The sequence below is a fragment of the Amblyraja radiata genome, chromosome 4 (assembly GCF_010909765.2).
Source record: "Amblyraja radiata isolate CabotCenter1 chromosome 4, sAmbRad1.1.pri, whole genome shotgun sequence".
In the NCBI taxonomy this organism is placed as follows: domain Eukaryota; kingdom Metazoa; phylum Chordata; class Chondrichthyes; order Rajiformes; family Rajidae; genus Amblyraja; species Amblyraja radiata.
In genome coordinates, this window is record NC_045959.1 from 71,895,854 (window position 1) to 71,922,793 (window position 26,940).

Here is a 26,940-nt window from a genome sequence, read left to right on the forward strand (position 1 = left end):
AACTACCTGATTATAATTGTCAAATTGGTGCACCTCCATTTTGAACAACATTGGGAGACAGTATGGAAAGGTATGCAAGATGGAGGACTTCAGTGCGCAAGCACAACCACAGGCTGAGCTGGTTAGAGGTAAACCTCTAACTTGAAGATAACATGAAGGTAATCCTCTAACTTGAAGATAACATGAAGGTTTTGTCTACTTAACATTGTCCTTAGCAATCTTTGGCAGAAGTGACTATAACACATAGTCTTTTAATCAGAGAGGGCACCCTTTACAGCACCACATATCTGCTAAATGTGTTGAAACAATACAAATCTGGCATCAGACAGATGGATCATCAGCAGCAAAATCACAATCTGTAATACTGCGGTTCAGCAGACTCCTCACTTTACCATTAACATCAATAGACAATAAATTGACAATAGGTGCAGGAGTAGGCCATACGGCCCTTCAAACCAGCACAGCCATTCAATGTGATCATGGCTGATCATCCACAATCAGTACCCCGTTCATGCCTTCTCCCCATATCCCCTGACTCCGCTATCTTCAAGAGCCCTATCTAGCTCTCTTGAAAGTTTCCAGAGAACCGGTCTCCACCGCCCTCTGAGGCAGAGAATTCCACAGACTCACAACTCTCTGTGTGAAAAAGTGTTTCCTTATCTCCGTTCTAAATGGCTTACCCCTTATTCTTAAACTGTGGCCCCTGGTTCTGGACTCCCCCAACATCGGGAACATATTTCCTGGGACGAACTCTTGCTCAACGATAAGTGCAGTATCAGATCAAAGCTCAGTAACCAGGGCAGAACCTTCCTGGTGGACAATAGTTCCTAAGAAGGCTTTGGAAATTCGGCATGTCCGCAACAACCCTCACCAACTTCTACAGATGCGCCGTAGAAAGCATTTTTTTGGGATGCATCACAGCTTGGTTTGGAAAACAGCTCCATCTAAGACTGCAAGAAATTGCAGCGTATTGTGGACGCAGCCCAGACCATCACACAAACCAACCTCCATTCCATTGACTCGATTTATAAAAATCCATTGCCTCGGCAAGGCCAGCAGCATAATCAAGGCAAATCGCACCCAGGCCACTTCCTCTTCAATCGGGCCAAAGGTGGAGAAGTGTGGAAACACACACCTCCAAATTCAGGGACAGTTTCCTCCCAGCTGTAATCAAGCAATTGAACCATCCTACCGTAACCAGAGAGCAGTCCTGAACTGCTATCTACCTCATTGGGGGCCCTCGGACTATCTTTGATCGGACCTTATTGGCATTATCTTGCACTAAACATTATTCCCTTAACATGTATCTGTACACTGCGAATGGCTCAATTGTAATCATGCATTGTCTTTCCACTGGCTGGTTCGCACACAACAAAAGCCAAGTTAGATTTAGCTCTTAGGGCTAACGGGATCAAGGGATATGGGGAGAAAGCAGAAAAGGGGTACTGATTTTGGATGATCAGCCATGATCTTATTGAATGGCCGTGCTGGTTCAAAGGGAGGAATGGCCGACTCCTGCACCTATTTTGTATGTTTCAATGTTTTCACTGTACCTCGGTACACGTGACAATAAACTAAACTAAATAGTGCCCTGGGTAACATGGTGGAGCAAAGGAACCTTGGAATACAAGTACACAGTTCCTGGAAAGTGCTGGCACAGGTACAGTGCCCTCCATAACGTTCGGGACGAAGACCCATCATTTATTTATTTGCCTCTGTACTCCACAATTTGAGATTTGTAATTTAAAAAATCACATGTGGTTAAAGTGCACTTTGTCAGATTTATTAAAAGGGTATTTTCACCAGTAATTTCTACATGGTGAAACCAAAATGTATAAAAATTGCCTCTATTAAAATCTGACAATGTGCACTTTATATAATTTGTGATTTTTTCTATTACAGATCTCAATTTGTGGAGTACAGAGCCAAATAAATAAATGATGGGGTTTTGTCCCTAACATTATGGAGGGCACTGTATATAATAATCCGAGGAGACCCTTTCAGGATACAAAGAAAAATAATTGAAAATAAACTGCAGATGTTGGAAATTTAAAACTAAATCAGACAATGTTGAAAAAGGCTCAGCCAATCAGGCAGCATCTGGAAAAAAGAAACAATTAATGTTTCAGATAAAAGACACTTTATCTATCTGGATAACTTTACACAAATGGCACTTGAAGCTAGAATGATTGCTAATTTTAATTCTAACACAGATATATATTTATAATCCATTGGAAACAGTGCAATATCACAAATATTGATTTGAATCATTCATCACCTATGTCATATCTACTCGTTTGTCACTCATACCTACTATATAATGGAACAGCTCAAGGAGCAAGATAGCCCACTTGTCCCCATGAGGCGTGTGATGGAAATTTTTACTTCAATAAGTACAGCTTTAAAACATTAATGCTAGTAGCAGCAACGAGGAACACAACCAGTTCAATTCATCCCTCGATTTTGCACACTATTCTGACTTGAAATAATTTAACTCATCCTTTTTGTTGCCTGGTCTAAAGTCTGCAACCCCTTACCTTCCACAGAAGGATTTGCAGCAGTTCAATGCAGCAACTTAGCACAAAAGTAATTATGGATAGATAATAAATGCTGCCCCTGTCAGCAATGCAGATTATAAAATAAAATTACCGAAAACACTGTTTAATCAGGAGAGACACAAAATGATGGAATAACTCAGCGGGTCAAACAACATCTCTGGAGAAAGGGATTAGGTGATATTTTGGGTTGAGACCCTTCTTCAGACTGAAAGGGCTCTCAGTCTGAAGAAGGGTCTTGACCCAAAACGTCACCTATTCCCTTTCTCCAGAGATGCTGGTTGACCCGCTGAATTATTATGCAGCATTTTGTGTCTATCTTTGATGTAAACCAGCATTTGAAGTTTCCTCTTGCACAATGTACGATCAGACCCCCTCCCCCATTGAACCATCTAAACATTTATAGATTTCAATATCAGTATAACATGAACACAGTATGTTTTAATTTGCCATGTTTATGGAACAGATCTTTGAAAAAGTCTTTATCATACACCTTATAAGATCTCAATAAAAGTGGTTCATCAGCCTTTCAGTGAAATTAGAATAAGCAATAATTTCTAGCCTTGCCAACATCCACACTTGCAGTAAATGAATAAACAACCAAATCCCGAGGTGAAAGAACCAATAGATGTACATTTATAATTTTAAATGTAATTTCTGGTTGGAAAAATTGAACCAAAAATATCAGCTTTTTCACATTCCTCCCTATATTCATATAATAATGTGTCATAAATGCCAAGGATTAGCAACCAGGGCAAAATTATCTGACAAGATGATAGAGGCATATTTTAGTCTTGAGGTTTTTCTTTAACTGCAATCCTTCCAAATAATGGTCTGCTTATGATAAATAGCCCACTAATTAATTTGTAATGCCTTCTATTATTTTTATTCTCTAACCAAAGAGAGATGTGCTTAAATACCATAAAACATACTGTGAAAATATATTCAACATACCATTAATGCATTCTAAAATTAAACTCCATGTGCAAAATATTTAAGTGTTTGAGCATTATGTAAATAATGTGCAAAATTGTATCATGCAGAAATCCCTAGAACAAAGTTAATGATAGCTACACACAAAATCAAAATGAACAAGAAAATGACACCGTGTTATTTACTCATTTCCTTGTTTTAAAGATGGGATACATTTTATATAATCCCAGTGATTAATCCATATTTCAAAGATTATAAATATAAATTATTATTTTTTTAAATTCATGATACTGTCTTTGAAGGAAATTGTTAAAACCTTTCTTGTGAAGTACAATGATCTGTTCTATGTTAAAACCATATTCGAATAAACCTGTAACAAAATGTTACACAAATGTACATTACTCCAACACAAATGACATAGCTAAATAATTTATTATCCATTTATGTAATAACTTACACACTTAAATTCCAAAGCTCCACAAATTCACATAATCAAGTTACTATGAAGATGCAGGGCCAGGAAGTGCAATCAGTCTGTCTATGGCGATCCAGTTATCCAAATTAGGCAATGCAATCCCACGTCATTTTTGTTATATTTGCTACTTTGACCAATATTTAGCATTGACAAGTTAGAAAATGCGGAATTTAACACTAATCGTCAATTTATGAATACTTTCTCATGATTCATCATTAAAAATGAAAGCATCAGGGAATCAAAAGAAATACGGATTTCAAAATGTGAGATATTTAAATTCTTGCAGATTACTTGAATACGATTTTGGAGGCATTCATTGCAGGGAAATGGGATTGGCAATTGCACACATACAGCAAATGAACATCCAGGAAAACAAAGAAAAGTAGAGCAAATGAGGGTCAGGCAGCATCTGTGGAAGAAAATGGATGATTGATGTTTTGAGTCAAGACCCTTCACCTTGACAGAGTAAAAGGAAGTAGCAGTATAAAGAGGAGGTGAAAAGTGTGGGGCAAAAGTAAGAAAGGGATAGGTACATAAAGATGGGGAGTTAATGGATAAATGTCAGATGGGGAAGGGAAGGTTGGAGATTGCAGAAGCGGTTAGGAGATAAGTGGAGAACAAATGACTTCAGATTCTGCAATCTGATAGAAAAGGAAGGTGAAGAGTGGAATTGAATGAAAGGTGGTGGCAGATGGGAACATTCAGTAAATCTGCTTTTTCTGATTTGAGTTTAAATAATTAATCTGGACTCTGTGTGGACGTTTTTTTCTAATCCCGAATAGAATGGTGGATACACAACTGAATTGGTAGAAATTCTCTCATTTAAAAGATGGCACATTCTGGCAAGCCCTCAATACTACACTGTAGCATTAGCAAAGATAACATTCTCAAGTGAGGCACAATTTAAAACCATGACATCTGATTTGAGACAAATATGCTAACCTAGTACACAAATCTCATTGGAACCACAAGAGCAAATTGTGCTTTGTTCAGTGTCTTGACCACCAGTGTGCCATACATAAAAGACCAAATTGTTGGGGATCCCACTCAAGTTACTCCAACATCATGATTTAAATATCTCTGCCCTATGAATTTAGCTGTACTCTACTAAATAAAAACATACACTTACTCTTTCCAAAATCATAATCCTGTGTTTTTCTTCTGACATGTGGACGGTTTCGCTGGAATAAAGTAAATAGATACTTAATTAGACCACTGAATTTTTTAGACCAGTTTCCAGCTAACAAATTTCAAAGAGTTACATAGACTACTTTCTTTGTAGAACCTTTTGATTCCAAAAATATAATTCAAACAAAAAGAGATGATCCCTTTAAAAATGAGCATAGACAAGGGTAAGTTTGGGGGTGGCAGAGGAAATGTCCCAGGAGGAAGGAAAGAAATACAATAAAATAATAAATGCGGTACAACATGAACAAAGGTGAGTGTAATAGATTAAAGCATTGATATAAAGCAAAAACTAAAAAGGAAATACACTGGATTCACAATTCACAAAGTTAAACAGAGTATAGCAGTGCATTAATGAACAAAGTCAGTTCATGGAAAAGAATAGAAGAGGCACGACTGAAGGTGATGTATCCAAATGCACCTAATCGCTGAGTCATAAAGTGATGCAGTGTGGAAACAGGCCATTGGCCCAACTTGCCCACACCAGCCAACATGTCCCAGCTACACTACTCCCACCTGACAGCATTTGGTCCATTTCCCTCCAAACCTGTCCTATCCAAGTACCTGTCTGACTGTTGGGATAGTCCCTGCCCCAACTATCTCCTCTGGCAGCATGTTCCATACATCCACCCCACTTTGTGTGAAAAAGTTACCGCTCAGATTCCTATTAAATATTTTCCCCACAACAAATCTTATTGTTTTATGACCTGTTAGATTCCTATTAAATCTTTTCCCCTCATCTTTTAGTCCTCAACAAAAAAAGGTGAACTAATAGGACAAAAAGAGATGTGATAAATAATGGTAGTAATAAGGAATGATCCTTCAGAGTAGGACAGGAAAGACCCCATATGGCTGCATACATAAATGGTGACACCAAAAGCACTGGTTAAAGGGCTCCCCTCGTAGCAAATCATTAACCCATAAACTTTCTAAAGCAAAACGGTTTTAAAGAAATATTCCTGAATTCTCAAGTGCACATTCCAAATAATCAACATCTCCATTAGAGACTCATTACAGCTTTTCAAGGAAGTCAAAATGCATTGTTAGATTAAAAACCTTTTGCTCTTCTCATAAACATTATAGGTCAGGGGAAATGTTTAGGAAGCAGTAACTAATGATCACCAGAAGGTAACTTAGAAATAAATATTTGAAGATCACAAAAGATTCAAAATTATATTAAAAGAATGGCAAGAATAATTGTGGGTCCCAGTGACCCAAGGGCAGGAAAAATTATAGGTAGAAATAAAGAAATGGCCAAAGCATTAAATAGCCAAAGCATTAAACATAGTTTATTTATCCTCATCGCAGAAGAAGAATTGGAAAATTTCGAATAAAAATCAGTAATATTACTTTTTAGAATGTACTAAAAAATATAATACAACAAAAATCATTCAAGTCCCTTGGCCCTGATAAACTACATTGCGGGTTCTAAAAGATCAGGTTGCAGGGACAGTGGATGCAATCATAATGATGTTTTTAAAAGCTTGCACATTCTGGAACAGGTCATAAAGTACCAAACATAACACTTCCTTATAGGAGAAGAGAGGAATTAGATGGAACTGAAGATTGGTTAGCCTAACATCTTTGTCTGGAGAAGTAAATGTGCCACCAGCACTCTTAGAAAATCATTATATTATTTGGCAGAGTCAACATAATTTAATAAACAGAAAATATTTTTGGTAAAGTAAACAACATTTTGAGGTAACACATATAAGGGGAAAAACAATAGCAGTGCTGGAAACCTGGGTTCGATGCTGACTGGAGGTGCTGTATGTACGGAGTTTGTACATTCTCGTGGGTTTCCTCCCAGACTCCAAAGACGTACAGGTTTGTACGTAAATTGGTTTGGTTTCGCTGGTTGGTGTAAACTCGGTGGGTCGAAGGGCCTGTTTCCATTCAGTATCTCTAAACTAAACTAAAGGTAACGATGCTAGATTTTCAAAAGACACTTGACAGGATACCACACCAATGGTTATTATAAGAAATGTTTATGGGGTTGAGGTTAGAACGGATGGAAAATTGGTTAAAGGACAGAACACTAGTTTGAATAAATATCTTGTTCTCTGTTGTAAGGATGCTGTATGTACAGTGGCACAGGAATCATTGCAGAAGGTACACAAAATTGCTGGGGAAACTCAGCGGGTGCAGCAGCATCTATGGAGCGAAGGAAATAGGCGACGTTTCGGGCATAAACGTCGCCTATTTCCTTCGCTCCATAGATGCTGCTGCACCCGCTGAGTTTCCCCAGCAATTTTGTGTACCTTCGATATTCCAGCATCTGCAGTTCCCTTTTGAATCATTGCAGAGACTTCAGCTAGTTACGATTGTTATTAATGACCAAGATAAAGATACAATGTTCTCAGCTAGAATTTTAACTCTTCCAAGAAGCTTATTCAGGTCCTGGTAAATGAATTCACCCTAACTGTTGATCTTGTCCAAGAAGAGCTTCTCACCTTCAAGAGGGGGCATGAGTTAGTTAGGAACTAACTCTTGAGCTAGGTAGACAAGATGGTTATACATGCTTACAGCACCAAACAGCTAATTTTTGGGGTGCACTAGTGCATGTGCATCCTTCCTTTTTCTGGCATTCCAAGTACCAGAAATCCAAGCTCCCATTATTTCTTATATTTTCAAAAGGGCGTTGCAGTTTTTAGAAACTATGGGGACTCATCAGCTTTTTAATTATCAAATTCAAAGGATACCAAAGGTTATGACTAAGAGTGGCAAGCCAAGCAATGAAAATATTTCAAGTACGCAAGAATAATTGAATATTGGAAAATAGGTGTCGAGAAACTTGAGGTAACATTTTCTCAGAAGATACCTTGCTGCTAATCTAAAAACAAAATTAAGAATAAGATGCAATTAGGCCTATATATGCTAAATATAATTGATTGAAACAGCAGATTACGATCCCAGACTATTCCAAACTTATTCCAGGCTGAGCTGGTGAAATAATGTTCTCCTGTAATGGAGAAGTAATTCAACTCCCATAAAGAATGCAGAGCTCATCATTTAAGAAAATATGAATTTGCACTGGTTTAATCATCTAATTATCGATTTCATGACCATAAAAACAGTTTTTCTTTCAAATTGGAATAAAGTGCTTATTATCCACATTAATTAAATATAGTTTTCCTGGTGGCTACTTACTGTACAGTCATGGTGCTTGCCTCCATTGCAGAGTCAACTCTTCCATCATCTCCAACTGTAGTGAGAGTCGCTAATCTTTCTGAGTCACATGGAACGTCAGTCCCAGAGACGGTTGAAGCTTCAGCTCCAGAAAGCCCAGTTGAGGAAAAACCCGAGCAAACTAGAACATTACTCCGTAATCGGCTGAATTCTTCATCAAGCTTTTTCTTTTCTTGTAACAGAGTGGCTCTGTCTGCAGAGAGGGTTTCTATCAAAACTGAACAGGAGATAAACTTGATCATTCAAGCAGAATATTCTGAATGGTTAAAAAAAAAACAATTATGCCAGACTGATGTGACATTAGTCTGTTGCAGTTATGAATTCCTTGTATTCTTGCAATTTTCAATAATTTAAGCAACTTGTCGACATTTCTCAATGGAAATCAATATGCAGACAAATGAGCATGCAGACCTTGAAAAAGTTATGAAACATAAAAGATCATAGAATTATAATATTATAACAGTGTTTACTGATACCACTTTTGTTTACTGAAACTAGGCTTGATGAAACACAATATTCAAGGCCTACTCGCAAGGGCATGTGGGACAGATATTTCTCTATGCACATGCAAGCAATAAATGCAGAACAATTGCGCAGCTAACGTGAAGAGGAAAAAGATAATTAACAAATTTGACTAAAAAGTGAGTGTCTTTTACACATTTAAGTTGGCTTCTCCAAGCAAATAGTGGTGAGAATCTGACATTAATAGCTGTCTGACAATACGGATCTACATATTCAACTGAATTTCTTTCCTTCTACCTCTTATTAAATTCCAGTAGTCTCTTACCAGTTATAAAAGTTTATAGATATGTGAAAACCAACCAAAATTTCACTGATTCATACGTCTAAATCAGACATGTAGCAACAATTAAAAGTTTGTGATTTAGTCTTCTGATGAGGTGCAACTTACCTCTATCTTTTTCCTGTTGTTGAGTTAGTTTATTCAATTTGTCAGTCAGGTCATTTATAATTTGTTCTTTCTTTATTTTTTCCCTAGTTAAAACGGTGTTGAAATTAGTCTGTAAAATAAATCATTAGAATAGGTTAATGAAACTCTCTAATGTCACCACATCAATGACTCATCTGTGCAATAATTTTGATAGTAAGTGCAATCAGTTTCTACAGTTAACATAATGTTTGGATTCAAAAATTAAATTGAAAGTTGTGTAGAAACAAGGAACTGCAGATACTGATTTACAAGAAATTGTACTGGAATGCAAAAAAATTAAAGCTGTGCCAACAGGAGTGCAAGAAAGGCACACTCTTATCTTTAGGATATCAGACACAAAACAAAAATCAAAAGTCCAATCTCCCTACTCAGAACTATGAACATATTTTACCAATGTAAATAAAGTACAAGCTTGTGCTAATGGTTTATTCCATGCACTAACATTCAAAATATGCAGGACCTGCTGAAATTTAAATATTTGATACTATCATCTCACATTTTTTTTTTGATAATTAACAGAGGGAAAAGCTTTGGATTGGATTTAACCTGGTTTCAAGTCTCATTTAGAAATGCAATATTGCACATACATCAGTAAGGAATAAAGCCCATATTCACAAGCCAATTGGTTTTAATGATGCACACAGACTGCTGGCTGCAATCAAAGAACCTTTGGCCAGGAGTCTAATTTCACAGCCAAATTACGTTCCACTTCTCAAGAGGCAGAGAAAAGTCATCCCTGCAACTTCAGAGTTGCTAACTTAATACTAACATTTTCTAGGACTGTGTTTCACAAGTTTAAGTTTAGTAGATTATTGATTTCCTGATGTGTTTGAAAAAAATGTGTCAGCCCACTGGTAATTGCTGCAGGTGCACATTCACCATTATCCCTTAAATTTAATTCCAAGGAGCTAATGAGACCCCAGTAATCTTTATGTAATTCACATTCTGTACTATTACTAGTCATTTTATAACTACTGGCCTTGCTACAGCCCAAAAATTTGAATATCCTCCATGACGGGCCAATGAATACATTCACCTTGCCTGATTGACTATTATCAGACTATCAAACCAACCTCTCTAAAAATAAGGAGGATTCCCAAGCTCCCAATGTGTCCTGTTTCAGCCCATGCACTTTTTTTTTAAACAAACTCTGCACGTGCTCTGCAGCTGTAACACTATATTCTGCAACTGAATGGCAGAATAAAGGAAAATTTGTATGCTAATCAAACTAGAATTGATGAAAATAGAAATAAGAGGGTTGAAGGTCTGGAGGGGATATTGGTAGACCCATAGCATCTAATCACATGATACTCCGTCAACCCTGCAATTTCCTTCATTGGAACTGACGATAATTAAAAGGTGAAACAAAATGCATATGAATGGAAGTGGGTGAGGAGGAAGGGACAAACAAGAATTCAGATACATACAGCACGAACCAGGCACTTCAGCCTTACCGATCAATTTAATTCTACCCACATTTCCCCAATTGCACCAACTCAGATTCTACCATTTACCTGCACGTTAGGGGTAATTTGCTGTGGCCAATTAACCTATTAATCCACACATCTTTGGATGTGGGAGGAAACCGGGTTAACCAGAAAAAATTCAAAGAGATTATGGAAAGGGGGATTGAATAAACGTAAACCTAAATCTTCAATGAAATGCAAAAAGTAAAGGGAAAAAAAGAGGAAAAATGAAGTTAATTAGAGATAAAATGATAAAGACAGTACAAAGCTGGACTACAAACTGGGAGCATTGTACGAGTTGTTAGAAAGTGTATGCTAGGAAAATCTCAGTTGAAGGCATATGCAGATGATTGGGAAAATAGATGAGATGATATTATAATGGTTTTTAAACCAACACTTGCCCAGCACGATGCAATCTATTTAAGATTAAAAAGCAGAAGTGACTAGAGAAAGTGGTGGCTGTGGGCTCTACCAGTTTCAAATAATTTGCGTTAGACCTCACTCTGGCCATTGAGGAGGCCCAGGACAGAAAGGTCGGATTCGGAATGGGAGGGGGGAGTTGAAGTACTGTGCCACCGGGAGATCAGGTTGCTTAAAAAGGGTTCTAAGAGTAAACCTAGCAATTATAGACCTGTTAGTTTGACTTCAGTGGTGGGCAAATTAATGGAAAAGATACTTAAAGATAATATATATAAGCATCTGGATAATCAGGGTCTGATTAGGAACAGTCAACATGGATTTGTGCCTGGAAGGTCATGTTTGACTAATTTTCTTGAATTTTTTGAAGAGGTTACTAGGGAAATTGACGAGGGTAAAGCAGTGGATGTTGTCTATATGGACTTTAGTAAGGCCTTTGACAAGGTTCCTCATGGAAGGTTGGTTAAGAAGGTTAAACTGTTGGGTATAAATGCAGGAATAGTAAGATGGATTCAGCAGTGGCTGAATGGGAGAAGCCAGAGGGTAATGGTGGATGGCTGTTTGTCGGGTTGGAGGCAGGTGACTAGTGGGGTGCCTCAGGGATCTGTGTTGGGTCCTTTGTTGTTTGTCATGTACATCAATGATCTGGATGAAGGGGTGGTAAATTGGATTAGTAAGTATGCAGATGATACCAAGATAGGGGGTGTTGTGGATAATGAAGAGGATTTCCAAAGTCTACAGAGTGATTTAGGCCATTTGGAAAAATGGGCTGAAAGATGGCAGATGGAGTTTAATGCTGATAAATGTGAGGTGTTACACCTTGGCAGGACAAATCAAAATAGGACGTACATGATAAATGGTAGGGAATTGAAGAATACAGTTGAACAGAGGGATCTGGGAATAACCGTGCATAGTTCCTTGAAGGTGGAATCTCATATAGATAGGGTGGTAAAGAAAGCTTTTGGGATGCTAGCCTTTATAAATCAGAGCATTGAGTATAGAAGCTGGGATGTAATGTTAAAATTGTACAAGGCATTGGTGAGACCAAATCTGGAGTATGGTGTACAATTTTGGTCGCCCAATTATAGGAAGGATGTCAACAAAATAGAGAGAGTACAGAGGAGATTTACTAGAATGTTGCCTGGGTTTCAACAACTAAGTTACAGAGATAGGTTGAATAAGTTAGGTCTTTATTCTCTGGAGCGCAGAAGGTTAAGGGGGGACTTGATAGAGGTCTTTAAAATGATGAGAGGGATAGACAGAGTTGATGTGATCAAGCTTTTCCCTTTGAGAATAGGGAAGATTCAAACCAGAGGACATGACTTCAGAATTAAGGGACAGAAGTTTAGGGGTAACATGAGGGGGAACTTCTTTACTCAGAGAGTGGTAGCGGTGTGGAATGAGCTTCCAGTGGAAGTGGTGGCGGCAGGTTCGTTGGTATTATTTAAGAATAAATTGGATAGGCATATGGATGAGAAGGGAATGGAGGGTTATGGTATGAGTGCAGGCAGGTGGGACTAAGGGAAAAAAAAAAATTGTTCGGCGCGGACTTGTAGGGCCGAGATGGCCTGTTTCCGTGCTGTAATTGTTATATGGTTATATGGTTATATTGCGAACTGAGCGGAGGAGTTGGACAAAGCGATCAGCAAGCCTGTGCTTGCTCTCACCGATGTAGAGAAGTTGACACCTGGAACAGCGGATGCAGTAGATGAGGTTGGAGGAGGTGCAGGTGAACCTCTGCCTCACCTAGAAAGACTGTTTGGGTCCTTGGATGGAGTCGAGGGGGGCGGTAAAGCGACAAGTGTAGCATTTCCTGTGGTTGCAAGGGATAGTACCAGGGGAGGGGGTGGTTTGGGTGGGGACAAATTGACCAAGGAGTTACGGAGGGAACGGTTTCTGCGGAAACCAGAAAGGGGAGGAGATGGGAAGATGTGGCCAGTGGTGTGATCCCGTTGGAGGTGCGAAAATGTCGGAAGATTATATGTTGTATGTGACGGCTGGTAGGGTGGAAGGTGAGGACAAGGGGGACTCCGTCCTTGTTATGAGTAGGGGGATGGGGAGTGAGAGCGGAGTTGCGGGATATAGAGGAGACCCTGGTGAGAGACTTCCCTCATCTATAATAGAAGAGGGAAGTATTTAAAAATAAAAACAATGATTTCTGTGAGAAACATTTTGCCAACAGTAAACAAAAATTAATCTGTGTCTTTCCTTGATAACCATCATAATTCTCACATAAAGCCCACATCTTAAAAATAAATGTTGTCTTAGCTTAATATAGGAAGGTTATCCCTCAATTCATGGACATATGTTTGGACACAATGCCATCTTTGTTTGGCTCCCTTTTAGCCTTGGCCTGCAAACATGCACGTAGCTGATCAAGTTAGTACTTAATAGAACATTTTTGATAATTATACATACGTTCAAATTAATATATTGAACAACAGTTGAACAGCAAAATTTGACCATTTTAATTTGAAATCATAAATTTAAAGAAAATAAAAATCTCCACCAGCGTGCTAGATAATCTCAGAGGCATGGTATTAGTAAAGCATAGAAATTAGTTGTTCTGTCAACCACGTCCACGGTGACCTTTTTTGTCCATTTACACTGATCTCAACTATCTGTATTAAGACAGTATCCTGGTACTCCTGCTATTTATATTTTATTAAAACCAACTCAAAATCAAATCAATGAACAAATCATAGTTAACACTGAAGATTAATGTAGTCTCTGTCTGGAAACAAATTAAAAAAAACAACATATTCAACTGTTGCACTTGTTGCAAATGGTTCATAATCGAAAACTTTCACTTTATTCTGATGCACTGAATATCACTATTTTCTTTCACTAGCACAATGTTCCTTCCACTAACATAATGCCTATTGCTATAAATAGCGAACACAAAATGTTTAATGATGTGGGCTTTATGTGAGGGTATGATGCTTTCAAAGAAAGACAAATAATTTTAAATTAATGCAAAGCACAAAGGTTTTGGGGAATACTCAGACATTTCCTTATGAACATTTCATGCATAAACCTTAAGTAAATGCCAAGTGACTGTTAGAAAAGATAGATAGAAGCCACTTTAATTTCTTGAATGGCACTTTTCATTACCATTTCATTAAAAATCAGCATAATTACTGTTACAATGAGGAAGAAATTAAAATTTTTGTACAATAAATTTCTACAAATGAGGGACAATGCCCGGTTAGCCAGTTAGATGTTGTTGAGATAAACATTGGTCAGGTCAGAGAGAAAATTCTCCTCCTTTTCAAGTTGAGCCATGGGATCTTTCACATCCACCCAATAGACAGCACAACCCAAAGTTAATAAGGCATGCAAAACACTCATGGGTTAAACAGTATGCCACAAATGATATTACAACACAGAGTACACACTAAAATTTTGGCTTAAGTTTCACACAAATACATTAAATTCGTAATGTTCATAATTAAATCTATTAGTACTTTCAACTTTGAAGTTTTAATATCATAGTTAATAAAATTCACAAAATATGGACAATGATCTCAGAGTTAGGATGTTAGTAAAGCACAGAAATTGTTGTTTCCGTCAAACACAGTAGTTGTTCTGTCAACCGCATCCACACTCATGGCTTCCTGACGGGCCACGCGGCCAGAAGGCATCCCGACGGGCCACGGCTGTGGACTGGGAACGCAGTTGGAGGCCTTTGTCGCGGCGTCGCGGTATTGATGCCTCCCGGATCGCCGCGTAGAAGCTCGGCTCAGGGCACAGCTGGGGCCTCGTGGGTAGAAGCCTGGGTCGGGCGAAGCGGCTAGAGCCCAGGTCGGCACCATGGAGACGTGAAGTGGGGCGTCGCCAGGGGTGAGGCCTCAGCGGCGGCAGTGGTGAAGGCTCGCGACGATGGAGCCTCGGCGATGAAGCCTCACGGGTCAACCCGCGGTCCATGAGAGCGTGGAGAACCACCGTGAGGGGAAGAACAATGGACAATGGGGAGGGAGAGAACAAAGGACAATGGGGACCCGGCGTGGGGGAACTGCTGTGGTGGGGGGGGGAGACAAAAGGGGGAGCCGGCATGCCTCGCAACATTGTCAGCGCCGTAGGTGGCTGCTCTCTGTATACATTATGTATGCAAGCAAAGAATCTCACTGTGTCACATGTGACAATAAAGTATTCCTATGCCTACCTGCTGTTCAGCTATAAGTGATGTTTTAAGGCTTTTAAGTTCTTCATTCCTTTTTTCTAACTGATCCAGCAAATTGGCCTTTTCTTCTTGAAACTTCCCTGCAATGTCAGCAATATCGCTTGGGGGAGTGCAACTATCTGGTGCTGCTGAAAATTGATCTGACCTACATTTTAAAAAAATTGTATATTTTAAGAATTAACATTGGAATTCTACATTTCAATTCCTCTTAACAACATAGCCTAACATTGGAAATAACATTCATCAATCAATAACCTTTTTAAAAAAAAAGATATGAAACACTGTTTAGGAAATCTGCATCATACATACACTAGGTAAACTAAATGCAGAACCTCGAAGAAAGTAGTTTGCTGAATGGGAAAGGGGTACAATAACATTGACATCAGGGAATCAGCATTGCACAATGCATCAGGATGACATTTTGATCTGGTGATTCAGCTTAAAATAATAAAGTAAGAAAGGGAGTGGCTAGGGAATTCCACTGCACACTGATCTTTCACAATATCCGAACAAATGCAAGCTTAAGGAACAGCATTTAATCTCCCAAATACTCATATTATTGCATGGTCAGACTGGAGTGAGAACAAATAGGCAATCACAGCAAATCCACTTCCGAAGAACTGCATTTAAAGACATCAGCACAATCAGTCCTTGACCTGAAATGTTAACATAACCTCCTTCTTATATATTGCATAATCCAAGGACGTTTCCAGCAGTTTCTGTTTATTACAATAACGTAGTAACATAGTTACACAATAATCCAGTAACTCAGAAATCCAGAGAGGATGCTGGTAAATTAATTACTTTATTGAAAATAACCAACTCTAGTCTAACAAACTGTCGCACTCCAGAAGGATAAATGTGGCTATCTGCCCCTCATTTTTCCTGAGAAACAAAACCAACAAATAGGGGCATAGTGTGTGACAGATAACAATGTTCACTTCAATAGTGAAATGACAGACAGCAGAGAGACCTCTTTCTAGTAACCACAATTGGATAGATCCCTTTTGTTGGAAATGATAAGTATGACAGCTGTGAGGTTCCCTATTAAGTCTACCTCGTCCAAGAGGAGGGAGACAAGACTGTTCATGTATTAGGTGTTACTACTACCACATCTTAGAATTTCAGCAACGATGTTGTATGCTGCAGAGGTTTTGTTCTTTTTATTGGCATCTGACCTTTGTCACCTCTTTTGATTTTTGATGGCCATAAGAGAAACCCAGCTAATACTCTGTGAAATGGAGTTAAGGACACTCTCACCAAGGACAGCATCTCAATCAAAGATGTGAAAAACTGACATCTATTACAAACGCACTGACTCCCATAGCCATCCAGACTACACTTTTTCCCACCGTGCTCCCTGTAAAGGCTCAATCCCCTACTCCGAATTCCTCTGCTCGCGCCGCATCTGCACCCAGGATGAGGTGTTCCATACCAGGTCATCAGAGATGTCCTCATTCTTTAGTGAACGGGGATTCCCCTCTTCCATTATAGATGAGGCTCTCACTAGTGTCTCCTCGATATCCCACAGCTCCGCTCTTGCTCCCCTTCCCCCCACTCGTAACAAGGACAGAGTCCCCCTTGTCCTCACCTTCCACCCCATCAGCCGTCGAATACAGCATACTAATCCGCCAACATTTTCGCCACCTCAACGGGACCCTACTACTAGCCACATCTTCCCAAAGATGTGTCGTCACAAAGATTGTTAACATCTTCCTGTCACAAGCTATCATACCACTATGCTTAAAGTCAGCCACGATCATTCCTATTCCTAAAAAAAGTTCTTGAGGACCTGAATGACTATAGACCGATTGCACTTACACCAGTGATTATGAAGTGCTTCGAGAAACTAGTCCGGCATCACATCAGAACCAGCCTACCTCCTTCCTTCGACCCACATCAGTTTGCATATAGAGATAACAGATCCACTGAGGACACCATCGCTATAGTAACTCACACCGCACGGAGCCATTTGGAACATCGGGAAAGCTACGTGAGGATGTTATTCATTGATTATCGCTCAGCATTCAAAACAATCATTCCGAACATTTTAATCAGCAAACTGCTTGACCTAGGCCTCTCCTCCCCCATCTGTACATGGATCAAAGACTTTCTCACAAACCACCCACAGAGAGTTAAAACCGGACCCCACATCTCCTCCTCCATCACACTAAGCACTGGCGCACCTCAAGGCTGTGTGCTGAGACCACTCCTTTATACACCTATGGCTGTATACCCGCCCACCCGTCTAACACCATTATTAAATTTGCTGACGACACAACTGTCCTCGGGCTCATCTCAAGGGGGGACGAGTCAGCATACAGGGACGAGATACAGCGACTGTCAGAGTGGTGTTCAGTAAATAACCTGACACTGAACACCACAAAGACAAAGGAGCTAATACTGGACTTCAGGAGGAAACGGGACGCAGACCCGGCCCCGCTCTGCATAAATGGGGCATGTGTGGAAAGGGTGCAGACTTTCAAATTCCGAGGAACCTTCATATCTGAGGACCTCTCCTGGTCGGCCAACACCACTGCAACTGTCAAGAGAGCACAACAGAGACTCTACTTCCTGAGAGTGCTCAGGAGGCACAACACCAAGAAGAAGCTGCTGGTGGCCTTCTACCGGGCGACCATTGAGAGTCTACTGACATATTGCATGTCAGTGTGGTTTGCAGGCTGCTCTGCTGCAGGTAAGAAAGCACTCCAGAGAGTGGTAAAAACAGCAGAGAGAATCACCGGCTGTCCACTGCCATCTCTGGAGGATATTGCCACCTCATGCTACCTCAGCAGAGCCACTAAAATCATCAAAGACTCCACCACCTTTTTGAACTGTTGCCCTCTGGCAAGCGTTACAGGTCAGCCAAAACACGCACCTTCAGACTCAGAGACAGTTTCTTCCTTCACACTCAACATGAAAAAACACTGAGTATTATTCATGCTGCACTCTTCCATGCTGCCACCCACCTTGAGCTTTTACTATCACCATGTACAACACTGATTACTTACTCCTTGATACCTAGTTGATATCTAGTTTTTTACATTGTTTTTAAATTGTGTCCTGTGTTTTTATATTATGCACCAATGGAGTGGCAACAACAATTTTGTTGTATGCAGCACTTACAATGCAGTGCTTACAACGACAAATAAAGGACAAAGGACATTTATTATCACATACACATACACCTATTGGTGTAGTGAAATTTGACTTGCCATTGCAGCACACGAATAAAGATAAGACACAACTTTAAAGAATTCAACAATAAACATAAAAACATCCCCCCACAATGGTTCCCACTGTGAAGGAAGACAGTAAAGGCCAGTCCAGTTCACCCATAGTCGGGCCTATTGAGGCCTCCGCAGTCGCTGCTGCGGCAGCCCGATGCTTCAGGCCCTCTCGCCGGATGATGGAACTCCGGCGTCGGAAGAACACTCTCAGCGGCTTGGAGTGTCTGGAGCAGCCGCTTCCTCCCGGAGACCATGGCTCCCAAAGTCCACGGGCCGCGCTGGTCTGAGCTCCGACACTGGCGACCTCGGCGAGAGATCCCAGGCACCGCGGTGTTTAAAGTTCAGCGCCGACTGCGGCTGGATGCCCGCAGCCATAGCTCCTCGGATGTTGGAGTCTGCGGTCACAGCACTCTGGAGCCGGACACGGTGACCCGGGTAAGGCATCCGTGATGGTGCTTCAGCGCTGTGCCTAAACCTACCTGATCTCCCGGTTGCTCAACGCTTAAACACCCCCTCCCATAACCAATCTGACTTTTCTGTCCTGGGCCTCCTCCATTGTCAGAGCACAAATTGGAGGAACAGCCCCTCATTTTTTTGCTTTGGGAGCTTACACCCCAGCCGTATGAACATTGATTTCTCTAACTTAAAGTAGTCGTTGCTTTCTTTACACTCCATCCCCTCCCCCTACCCAGTTCTCCCACCAGTCTTACTGTCTCCGACTACATTTTATCGCTGTACCGCCCACTCCCCTGACATCAGTCTGAAGAAGGGTCTTGACCCAAAACGTCACCCATTTTTTCTCTCCAGAGATGCTGCCTGTCCCGCTGAGTTACTCCAGCATTTTGTGTCTATCTCAAACAAAGAGTTCCTTAAAGTGTCCTTTCTGGGTGGGAATGATTGTTTTGCTGCCCTTGATGCGCTCTCCTCCACATTCAGCTTTGTCATTAAACCATGGATAGTCTTGACCGAAAAATCCTTGAAGAATTCTTAACTGTAAACTAAACCAAAACTCTGAAGGAGTGAAGAAGCTCACAATATAGATTAGGAAATCACATTAAAGGCTATTACAACAAACATACAAAGACTTACAGTTAAGGAATGAAAACTGTTTACTACATTTCTGTTCAGGCACACAAAGCCAACATTAAACATGGGCAGCCTGCGGCAGAGAGCAGTAATGCAGAACATTAAATGAAAGGAAAAGATTATCACATTGCCAAATCAGCCCATCAATCGAAAAAAGTTCAGAATTTAGAAGACCAATATAATGACAAGGGAAATTAAAACTCTAGAGAAATAAGTATGGGAGAAATGAGAAACAAAATGGTGACTCAATGTTTCCAATATTTGCAACAACAAAAAATCAGCAAACATGGATACAAGACCCTTACAAACTGAGACAGGTGAAATTATATTGATGGATAAAGGAAATAGCAGATAAATTAATAGTTTGTGTCCATATTCATGGAAGACAGTAAATCTCCTGGAAATAGGGAATGAGAAAGGGAACAAAATTATCATGAATAAAGTATTAAAAGGAAGATGATATCTAACCATGATTCATTGAGACATCTCTAGGCTTTGACAGTGTCGTGGTTTTAAGACTCAAAGTTTGGATAAGATGACAGACATGAGTCTTAAAACCACGACAACAGCAGTGACTACATTAATAGCGGATGCACTGATTGTCACCTTGCAAAATTCCACAAGTAAAATGAGTCAGAGCTATGCATCTTGAAAAAGCACCTTCAACCCAACTCATCCATGCCAATCAAGGTGCCTTCCCGACCTAGTCCCATTTTCCTGCATTTCGCTCATATCCCTTTAAACCTCTCATCTATGAACCTATCCAAATGTCTTTTGAATGAAATTGTATCCATCTCAACCACTTCCTTTAGCAGCTCATTCCATATACCTGCCATTCTGTGAACAATCTGCCCCTTGGATCCCATTTAAATTGTATGCTCCTCTTCTCTTAGGTCCTCTAGTTTCAAACTCCCCTAACCTACAACAAACACCATGGCCATCCACTTACCTATGTCCCTCGCTAACATTATGTCCCTTGTCAACCGCTAATGTTACCCCTCAGCCTTCTTCACTCCAGGGAATAAAGTCCCAGGCTATCCACTCTCTCCTCATAACAAAAGCTCTCCAGTCCCAGGAACATCAATGTGATTTTTTTCTGTACTCCAGCATAATCCCATCCTTCCTATTGTACGAAACCAGAACTGTACATTTCAGGTGTGGTCTCACCTACAACCTGTGTTATAGGATATCCCAACTCTTGTACTCAATGCCCATCCAATGAAGGCAAACATGTTATAGAGCACTTTGTCGACACGTGTCACCACTTCCAAGGGATTATTTACTTGCACCCAAAGTCTCTCTGTGCAAGTCCTGCCCTGGTTTAACTTCCCCAAAAATGCACTTACCCAAATTAAATTCCATCTGTCATTCATTGGCCTATAATTTCCAGTTGGTCTAGATCCTGTTGAAACCTTAGACAACCTTCTTCATTCTTTACCAAACCATCGATTTCAGTGTCAACCGCAAATGTTCTAATCACACCACATACGTTATCCTTGAAACTGTTACTATATATGACAAATAACGGGATGCAATCCCTGTGGCACAACACTGATTGCAGGCCTTTAAACTGAAAAACAACCTACCACACCTCCCTCTGGCTCCTTCCACCAAGCCAATGTTGTATCCAATTAGCCAGCTTGCCCTGAATCCTATGGGTTCTCAGTTTCCAGACCAGTCTACCACATTGAATCTTATGAAAAGCCTTGCTAAAGTCCATGTCGACAACAACTGCCCTGGTCAATCTTTTCAATCAGCTCTTGCAAAAACTCAATGAAATTAATGAAGCACTATTTCCTTGCAGAAAATGTTGCTGTCTATCCCTTATCAATCCTAGCCTTTCCACAGTGGTGCAGCTAGTAGAGCTTATGCCTCACACGCCAGAGACCCGGGTTCGATTCCGCCTTCCGAAGGAGTTTGCACTTTCTCCCTGCAGGACTGCGTGTATGGGCTTCCTCTGGGTTCTCCGGTTTCCTCCCACATCCCAAAGACATGCAGGTTTACAAGTTAATCGGCCTCAAGAAATTTCCCCCTGGTTTATAGCGAATGGGACAACATAGAACTAATGTGAACAGGTGATCTATGGTCAGCATGGACTCGGTGGGCTAAAGGGCCTGTTTCCATGCTGCATCTCTAAACTAAATGCAGGTAGATCCGATCCCACAAATACCCTCCAGTAGTTTGCTCACCAATGATGTTACACTTATTGCAGGGCTCAGAATTAACGGTTGCCCAGTTGTCAATGGCCACCTAAAGACCCGCCAGGCAACCTAAAAGCCATGTCATTTTGCCCAGCGTGGCCCCCCTTTCTATCTCTGTCATTCTCCGTCCCCGCCCGCCATCCGTGTCCGGACCGCTGAGTCTCTGCTCTCCCGTCGCTCCTCATCCACCGGAATGGCCGGCCACCTTGCACATGCGCACTGTCACGGCCAGCACATCATCGGCCGCCCTGCACATGCGCACTGCCACTGGTCGGCGCCAGGCACTTTCTCCCTCCCTTTGCATTGTGGGAGATCTGGCCGCCATTGCTGTCCGGTCGCTGCCTCACCGCGACCGCTGAAACCCAACGCAGAATCACTCCCTGGAGCTGGAGTAACTCCCTGGAGTAACTCTTGCTTCTTGGTTTCCTGTCCTCAAAAAATATTCCAAATGGAATTTAAACTGGTGATGGTGGAGGGTGGACATGAGCAAAAAAGGGTTCTTGGGAAAAAAGAGCTACCTTAAATTTAGTTGCATCTGGTTGAGTAACTATGGTAAGGTGAAGACTATTCCATGCTTTAATTGTGCGGGGGAACTCCATGGAACAGCCAGCATCTCTGGATAGAAGAAATTGGGTGTCGTTTTGGGTAGAGACCCTTCTTTAAACTCCCTCTAATTTTAGTGTTTTTATGTTAATATAAAGATACAGCGGGGAAACAGGCCCTTCGGCCCATCGAGTCCACGCCGACCACCATTCACCCATACATTAGTTCTATCCCACACATTAGCGACGAAAGTCAAGTGTTTTATTCTCTCACGTCCCAGTTAGAACAATGAAATCCTTACTTGCAGCAGCACAACAGAATATGTAAACATAGTACTCTGTAAACAATATTATAAACGAGAAAACGCACCGTGAGACAGGCCCATCTATCTGTCTATAATATAAAAGTGTGTGTGTGTGTGTGTGTGTGTGTGTGTGTGTGTGTGTGTGTCTGTGTGTAATATATATACACCCACCCACACACAAAATTTCCTTCCTGGGATTAATATAGTTCTATCGTATAGTATCATGGTGTGTAGGAAGGAACTGCAGATGCTGGCTTAAACTAAGGATAGACTCAAAAAGCTGGAGTAACTGAACAGGTCAGACAGAATCTGTGGATAAAAGGAGAATATTACGTTTTGGGTTGGGTCTGAAAACGGTTCCTGCACACCTTTAGAATGTGGAAGGAAACAAGAGCACCCGGAGAAAACCTATGTGATCAAAGGGAAAAGGAGCAAACTCCATACAGACAGCTCCCATATTCAGGATCAATTCCAGGTCTCTGGTACTTTTAGGCAGCAACTTTATGTCCAATGTACTGCCCCTTAGTCTTGAACTGAATTAAAACATACAGTAGCTGTAAAGGGGGACATAGCGTGACTCATGGGGCTTTCTCACGGGGCGACTTGACGCAAGATGTAACCAGAGTGAAGTGGTCGTGGTCTAGCACGATATCACACGATATAACGGGGGGTAGATAAAGAGTTCCCACGGGTACTCGGCATTTCTGTTATTTGTGCGAGTGACTTGTCCGTCTCCCGAGCTTTCCCGTTAAATCTTGAATGAACATTGTGAACTGTGAAGTGTTGTTAAATCATCACGTGGCACAAATGATGTCACTTTTTTTTTCACACACTATAAATATCCTCCCTTGGTTGAATTGGCTCATTTGGAGACATGCCTGTACTAAGTAGTTTCGAGTACAGGATGGTGGTGTTTTTCATTGACGCGGTGTATGCAGCAGCCCTCTATGTGAATCGAGGACGCTTGCGTGAAGGCCGAAGGGTGAGATTAATTAAAAAGAGAATTAAGAGGAAGTCTCACTGGGTGAAGCCCATCTTTCAACGGAGACCTCTATTTGGACAATATGATAAACTGCTTAATGTGCTGTGCGAAGAGGATAAAAGTGCATTCACAAACTTTGTCAGAATTTCACCCGAGCTCTTTAATGAGCTGAAGAATAATTTGGGACCTCTGCTGAAGAAGACTGACACTGTAATGAGAAAGGCACTGGAGCCAGGGTTGCGCATAGCAATCACCCTCCGCTACTTGGCCTCAGGCGATTCTTATAAAAGTCTATCTTACAACTTTCTTGTCGCCACCAACACCATCTGTGGTATTGTCTGAGAAACCTGTGAGGCGATCATCAAATTTTATGCAGCTGAAGTGATGGAATGCCCCAGTACACCAGATGCGTGGAAGAGAGTGGCACTGGGGTTTGAAAACAGTTGGAACTTTGCTCACACATGTGGGGCTTTGGATGGCAAGCATGTGGCAATTCGTTGTCCACCCAGAGGTGGCTCAAATTATTTCAATTACAAGAAATTCCACTCAATTATACTCTTGGCGGTGGTTGATCATAACTACAACTTCCTGTATGTGGATGTGGGCACACCTGGAAGTGTTGGTGATGGCCGGATTTGGAAAGAAACCTGGCTTGGAAAGAAAATGGAAGGTGGAACAGCAGGCATGTCTGATCCAGAACCTCTGCCAGGAGAAGACAGCCCGGACATCCCATATGCGATGGTTGCTGACGAAGCCTTTGCACTACGGCCCTGGATTATGAAGCCATATCCACAGAGGAATCTAACTAGGGAACAGAGGATCTTCAATTACAGGCTGTCAAGGGCTAGGAGGGTTGTAGAAAATTATTTTGGCATCTTGGCAAACAGATTTAGATGCTTGCTCAAGACAATGGAGCAGAAGCCCAAGAATGTTGAGACTATAGTATATGCAGCATGTGTTCTGCACAACCTGATCCGAATGAGAGGTGCAGCTGCAGGATCAGCAACAGCCATCCAGGACGGTGACCTAGTGGACAGTGACAGGGGGAATAACACTAGGTACATGGAGAAGTGGTGCAACCAAGGCGGAAATGGTCCCACTGCCGCGTTTCAAAGGTAACTCGGGCACATACAGTGGGAAAGAGCAAAGAGGCCATCTCTGCGCTTACTACAATTCACAATTGGGGAGTGTGCCGTGGCAGGACAGCTCTATTGATGGGTAGCCGACCACAGGAACACTACTGCATGTTAGCAGACATGCATAGAAAATAAGCTGATAATAATGTCCCGTTGTAATCCTGCTTACTTCTCTTTGTTTCACTTTCTAGTGTTGTCCTCTGAAAAGTGCTTCCTATAAGATGGTCGTCTGCAAAACCTGCCATTTAGCACATTGCATTGTCCCTTTTATTGCCTGAGTTTAGGCTTGTTGCGGAGGTTAATGAATAGAATCTGTTTAAAAAAATCTAGCGTGCCTCATTTGTTGATTTTCATGGTTGCGAAGCCCTTTTTTAGACAAATGTTGTTTGGTGTGATGCACCTTCTCTCAATATGTGCAAGAAGTCGTCTTTTTATATTGTCAAATAGGAATAAAGACTTTGTCTCACATTGACCGTGATGATTGTCTTATTTAATTATCTACTGAGAGATGAAACTTTCAAACGTTTAAATAGCTCAGCAATTGAGGGACATGAACATTCAAAAATGAAAAAGAATGAAAATGTGATTATATCACCTCCCTTCAACTATTTTGTGTTTCAGCATGAGAGGGATTATAACATTAGAGACATCCATCTTGTAGTGATGTGTTAATGAAGAATTGCAGACATCAATCTGATAGTAAAAAATATATTTATTTAACAATGAGGTAAACAAGCACTGACAATCAAACTGCTGAGTTAAAAGCTTTATCACACTTCAGGCTATAATAAAATGTGGAGCCTCTAACAGAAACAAAGTAATATTGAGACCACCTTTTTTACTCACCTTCTGTCCCCTCTGTCCAGCTTCCGGGTTCACCGTTCGCAGGAGTTCCCACGGTAAACGCAAGAGTTATTACGGATATCGCACTGGCCACTACGTCCATATAATGTTTCAATGTTCAATCACAAGTGTACAAGTCACTCTTGGAGAAATTCAAGCTTGCTTGAATTTTCTCCGAGTCAACAAGTTACACGAGTACCTGCCGTTAGCGCCACGGTGGTCCACGGTGGTCCACGAATGCCGTGCGGTTATCGTACGAGGTTCCCACGATGTTCAACTCTGGCCCCGTGAGAAAGCCCAATTAGAGATTTAAGACGGAAAATGGATAGTTTCTTTTTTTTCAGTAACCAAAGTTATCAACGTATAATTTCTTGTGCGTTGGAAAACAAAATATAGTGGCACAGCTGGGAGACTTGCTGCCTTACACACCAGAGATCTGTGTTTGATCCTGTTGTCGGGCACTGTCTGTGTTGAATTTGCACATTCCACCTGCAAGCGTGTGGGTTTCCTCCCACATCCCTAAGACACATTGGCTTTGTAGGTCAACTTGTCTCTGTAAAATTGCCCCTAATGTGTAGGGAGTGGGTGAGGAAAGTGGGATAACAGAACTTGTGCGAATGGGGGGTAGGCAAAAAAAGCTGGAGAAAATCAGTGAGTGAGGTAGCATCTATGGAGAGAAGGAATAGGCGATGTTTCTGGTCAAGACCCTTCTTCAGACTGATGTCGGGGGAGGGGGGGGGGGGGAAGAAGGGAAGAGGCGGAGACAGTAGGCTGTGGGAGAGCTGCGAATGGGAGGGGAAGGAGGCAGAAAGCAAGGACTACCTGAAATTGGACAAGCCAATGTTCATACCGCTGGGGTATAAACTACCCAAGCGAAATATGAGGTGCTGTTCCTCCAATTTGTGGTAGGCCTCACTCTGGCCATGGAGAAGGCCCAGGACAGAAAGGTCGGATTCAGAATGGGAGGGGGAGTTGAAGTGCTGAGCCACCGGGAGATCACGTTGGTTATTGCGAACTGAGTGGAGGTGCTGTCGAAGCGATCGCCAAGCCTGCGCTTGGTCTTACCGAGGTTGATCATACGCTGATTAATCCAACCACATTTTTGTTTAGAAGTGGAAAGAAATAATAGAAATTGCATTCATTGCAACGTGTAAAAAGAGTTGATATACTGTATTATAATTTTGCTTCATGTCATTGTGGTATATATCATGTCTTGATTGGTGCATATGTTTAGTTTGTGACTTTATTTGAAGCAGAAATAAA

At 41.2% G+C, this 26,940-nt stretch overlaps 1 protein-coding gene across 6 annotated transcripts in view; it reads right to left on the reverse strand.

Moving 5' to 3' along the window:
* Positions 1–26,940, reverse strand: part of rb1cc1 (RB1 inducible coiled-coil 1) — a 164,141-nt gene that overhangs the window by 38,354 nt on the left and 98,847 nt on the right. For all 6 annotated transcript variants that reach the window (XM_033019723.1, XM_033019722.1, XM_033019721.1 and 3 more), the window contains 4 exons: positions 15,335–15,497; positions 9,248–9,356; positions 8,299–8,554; positions 5,093–5,144 (listed from right to left, as the gene is read on the reverse strand). In XM_033019723.1, the coding sequence (XP_032875614.1) occupies positions 5,093–5,144; positions 8,299–8,554; positions 9,248–9,356; positions 15,335–15,497 (580 nt within the window). The remainder of the gene's footprint in view (positions 1–5,092; positions 5,145–8,298; positions 8,555–9,247; positions 9,357–15,334; positions 15,498–26,940) is intronic.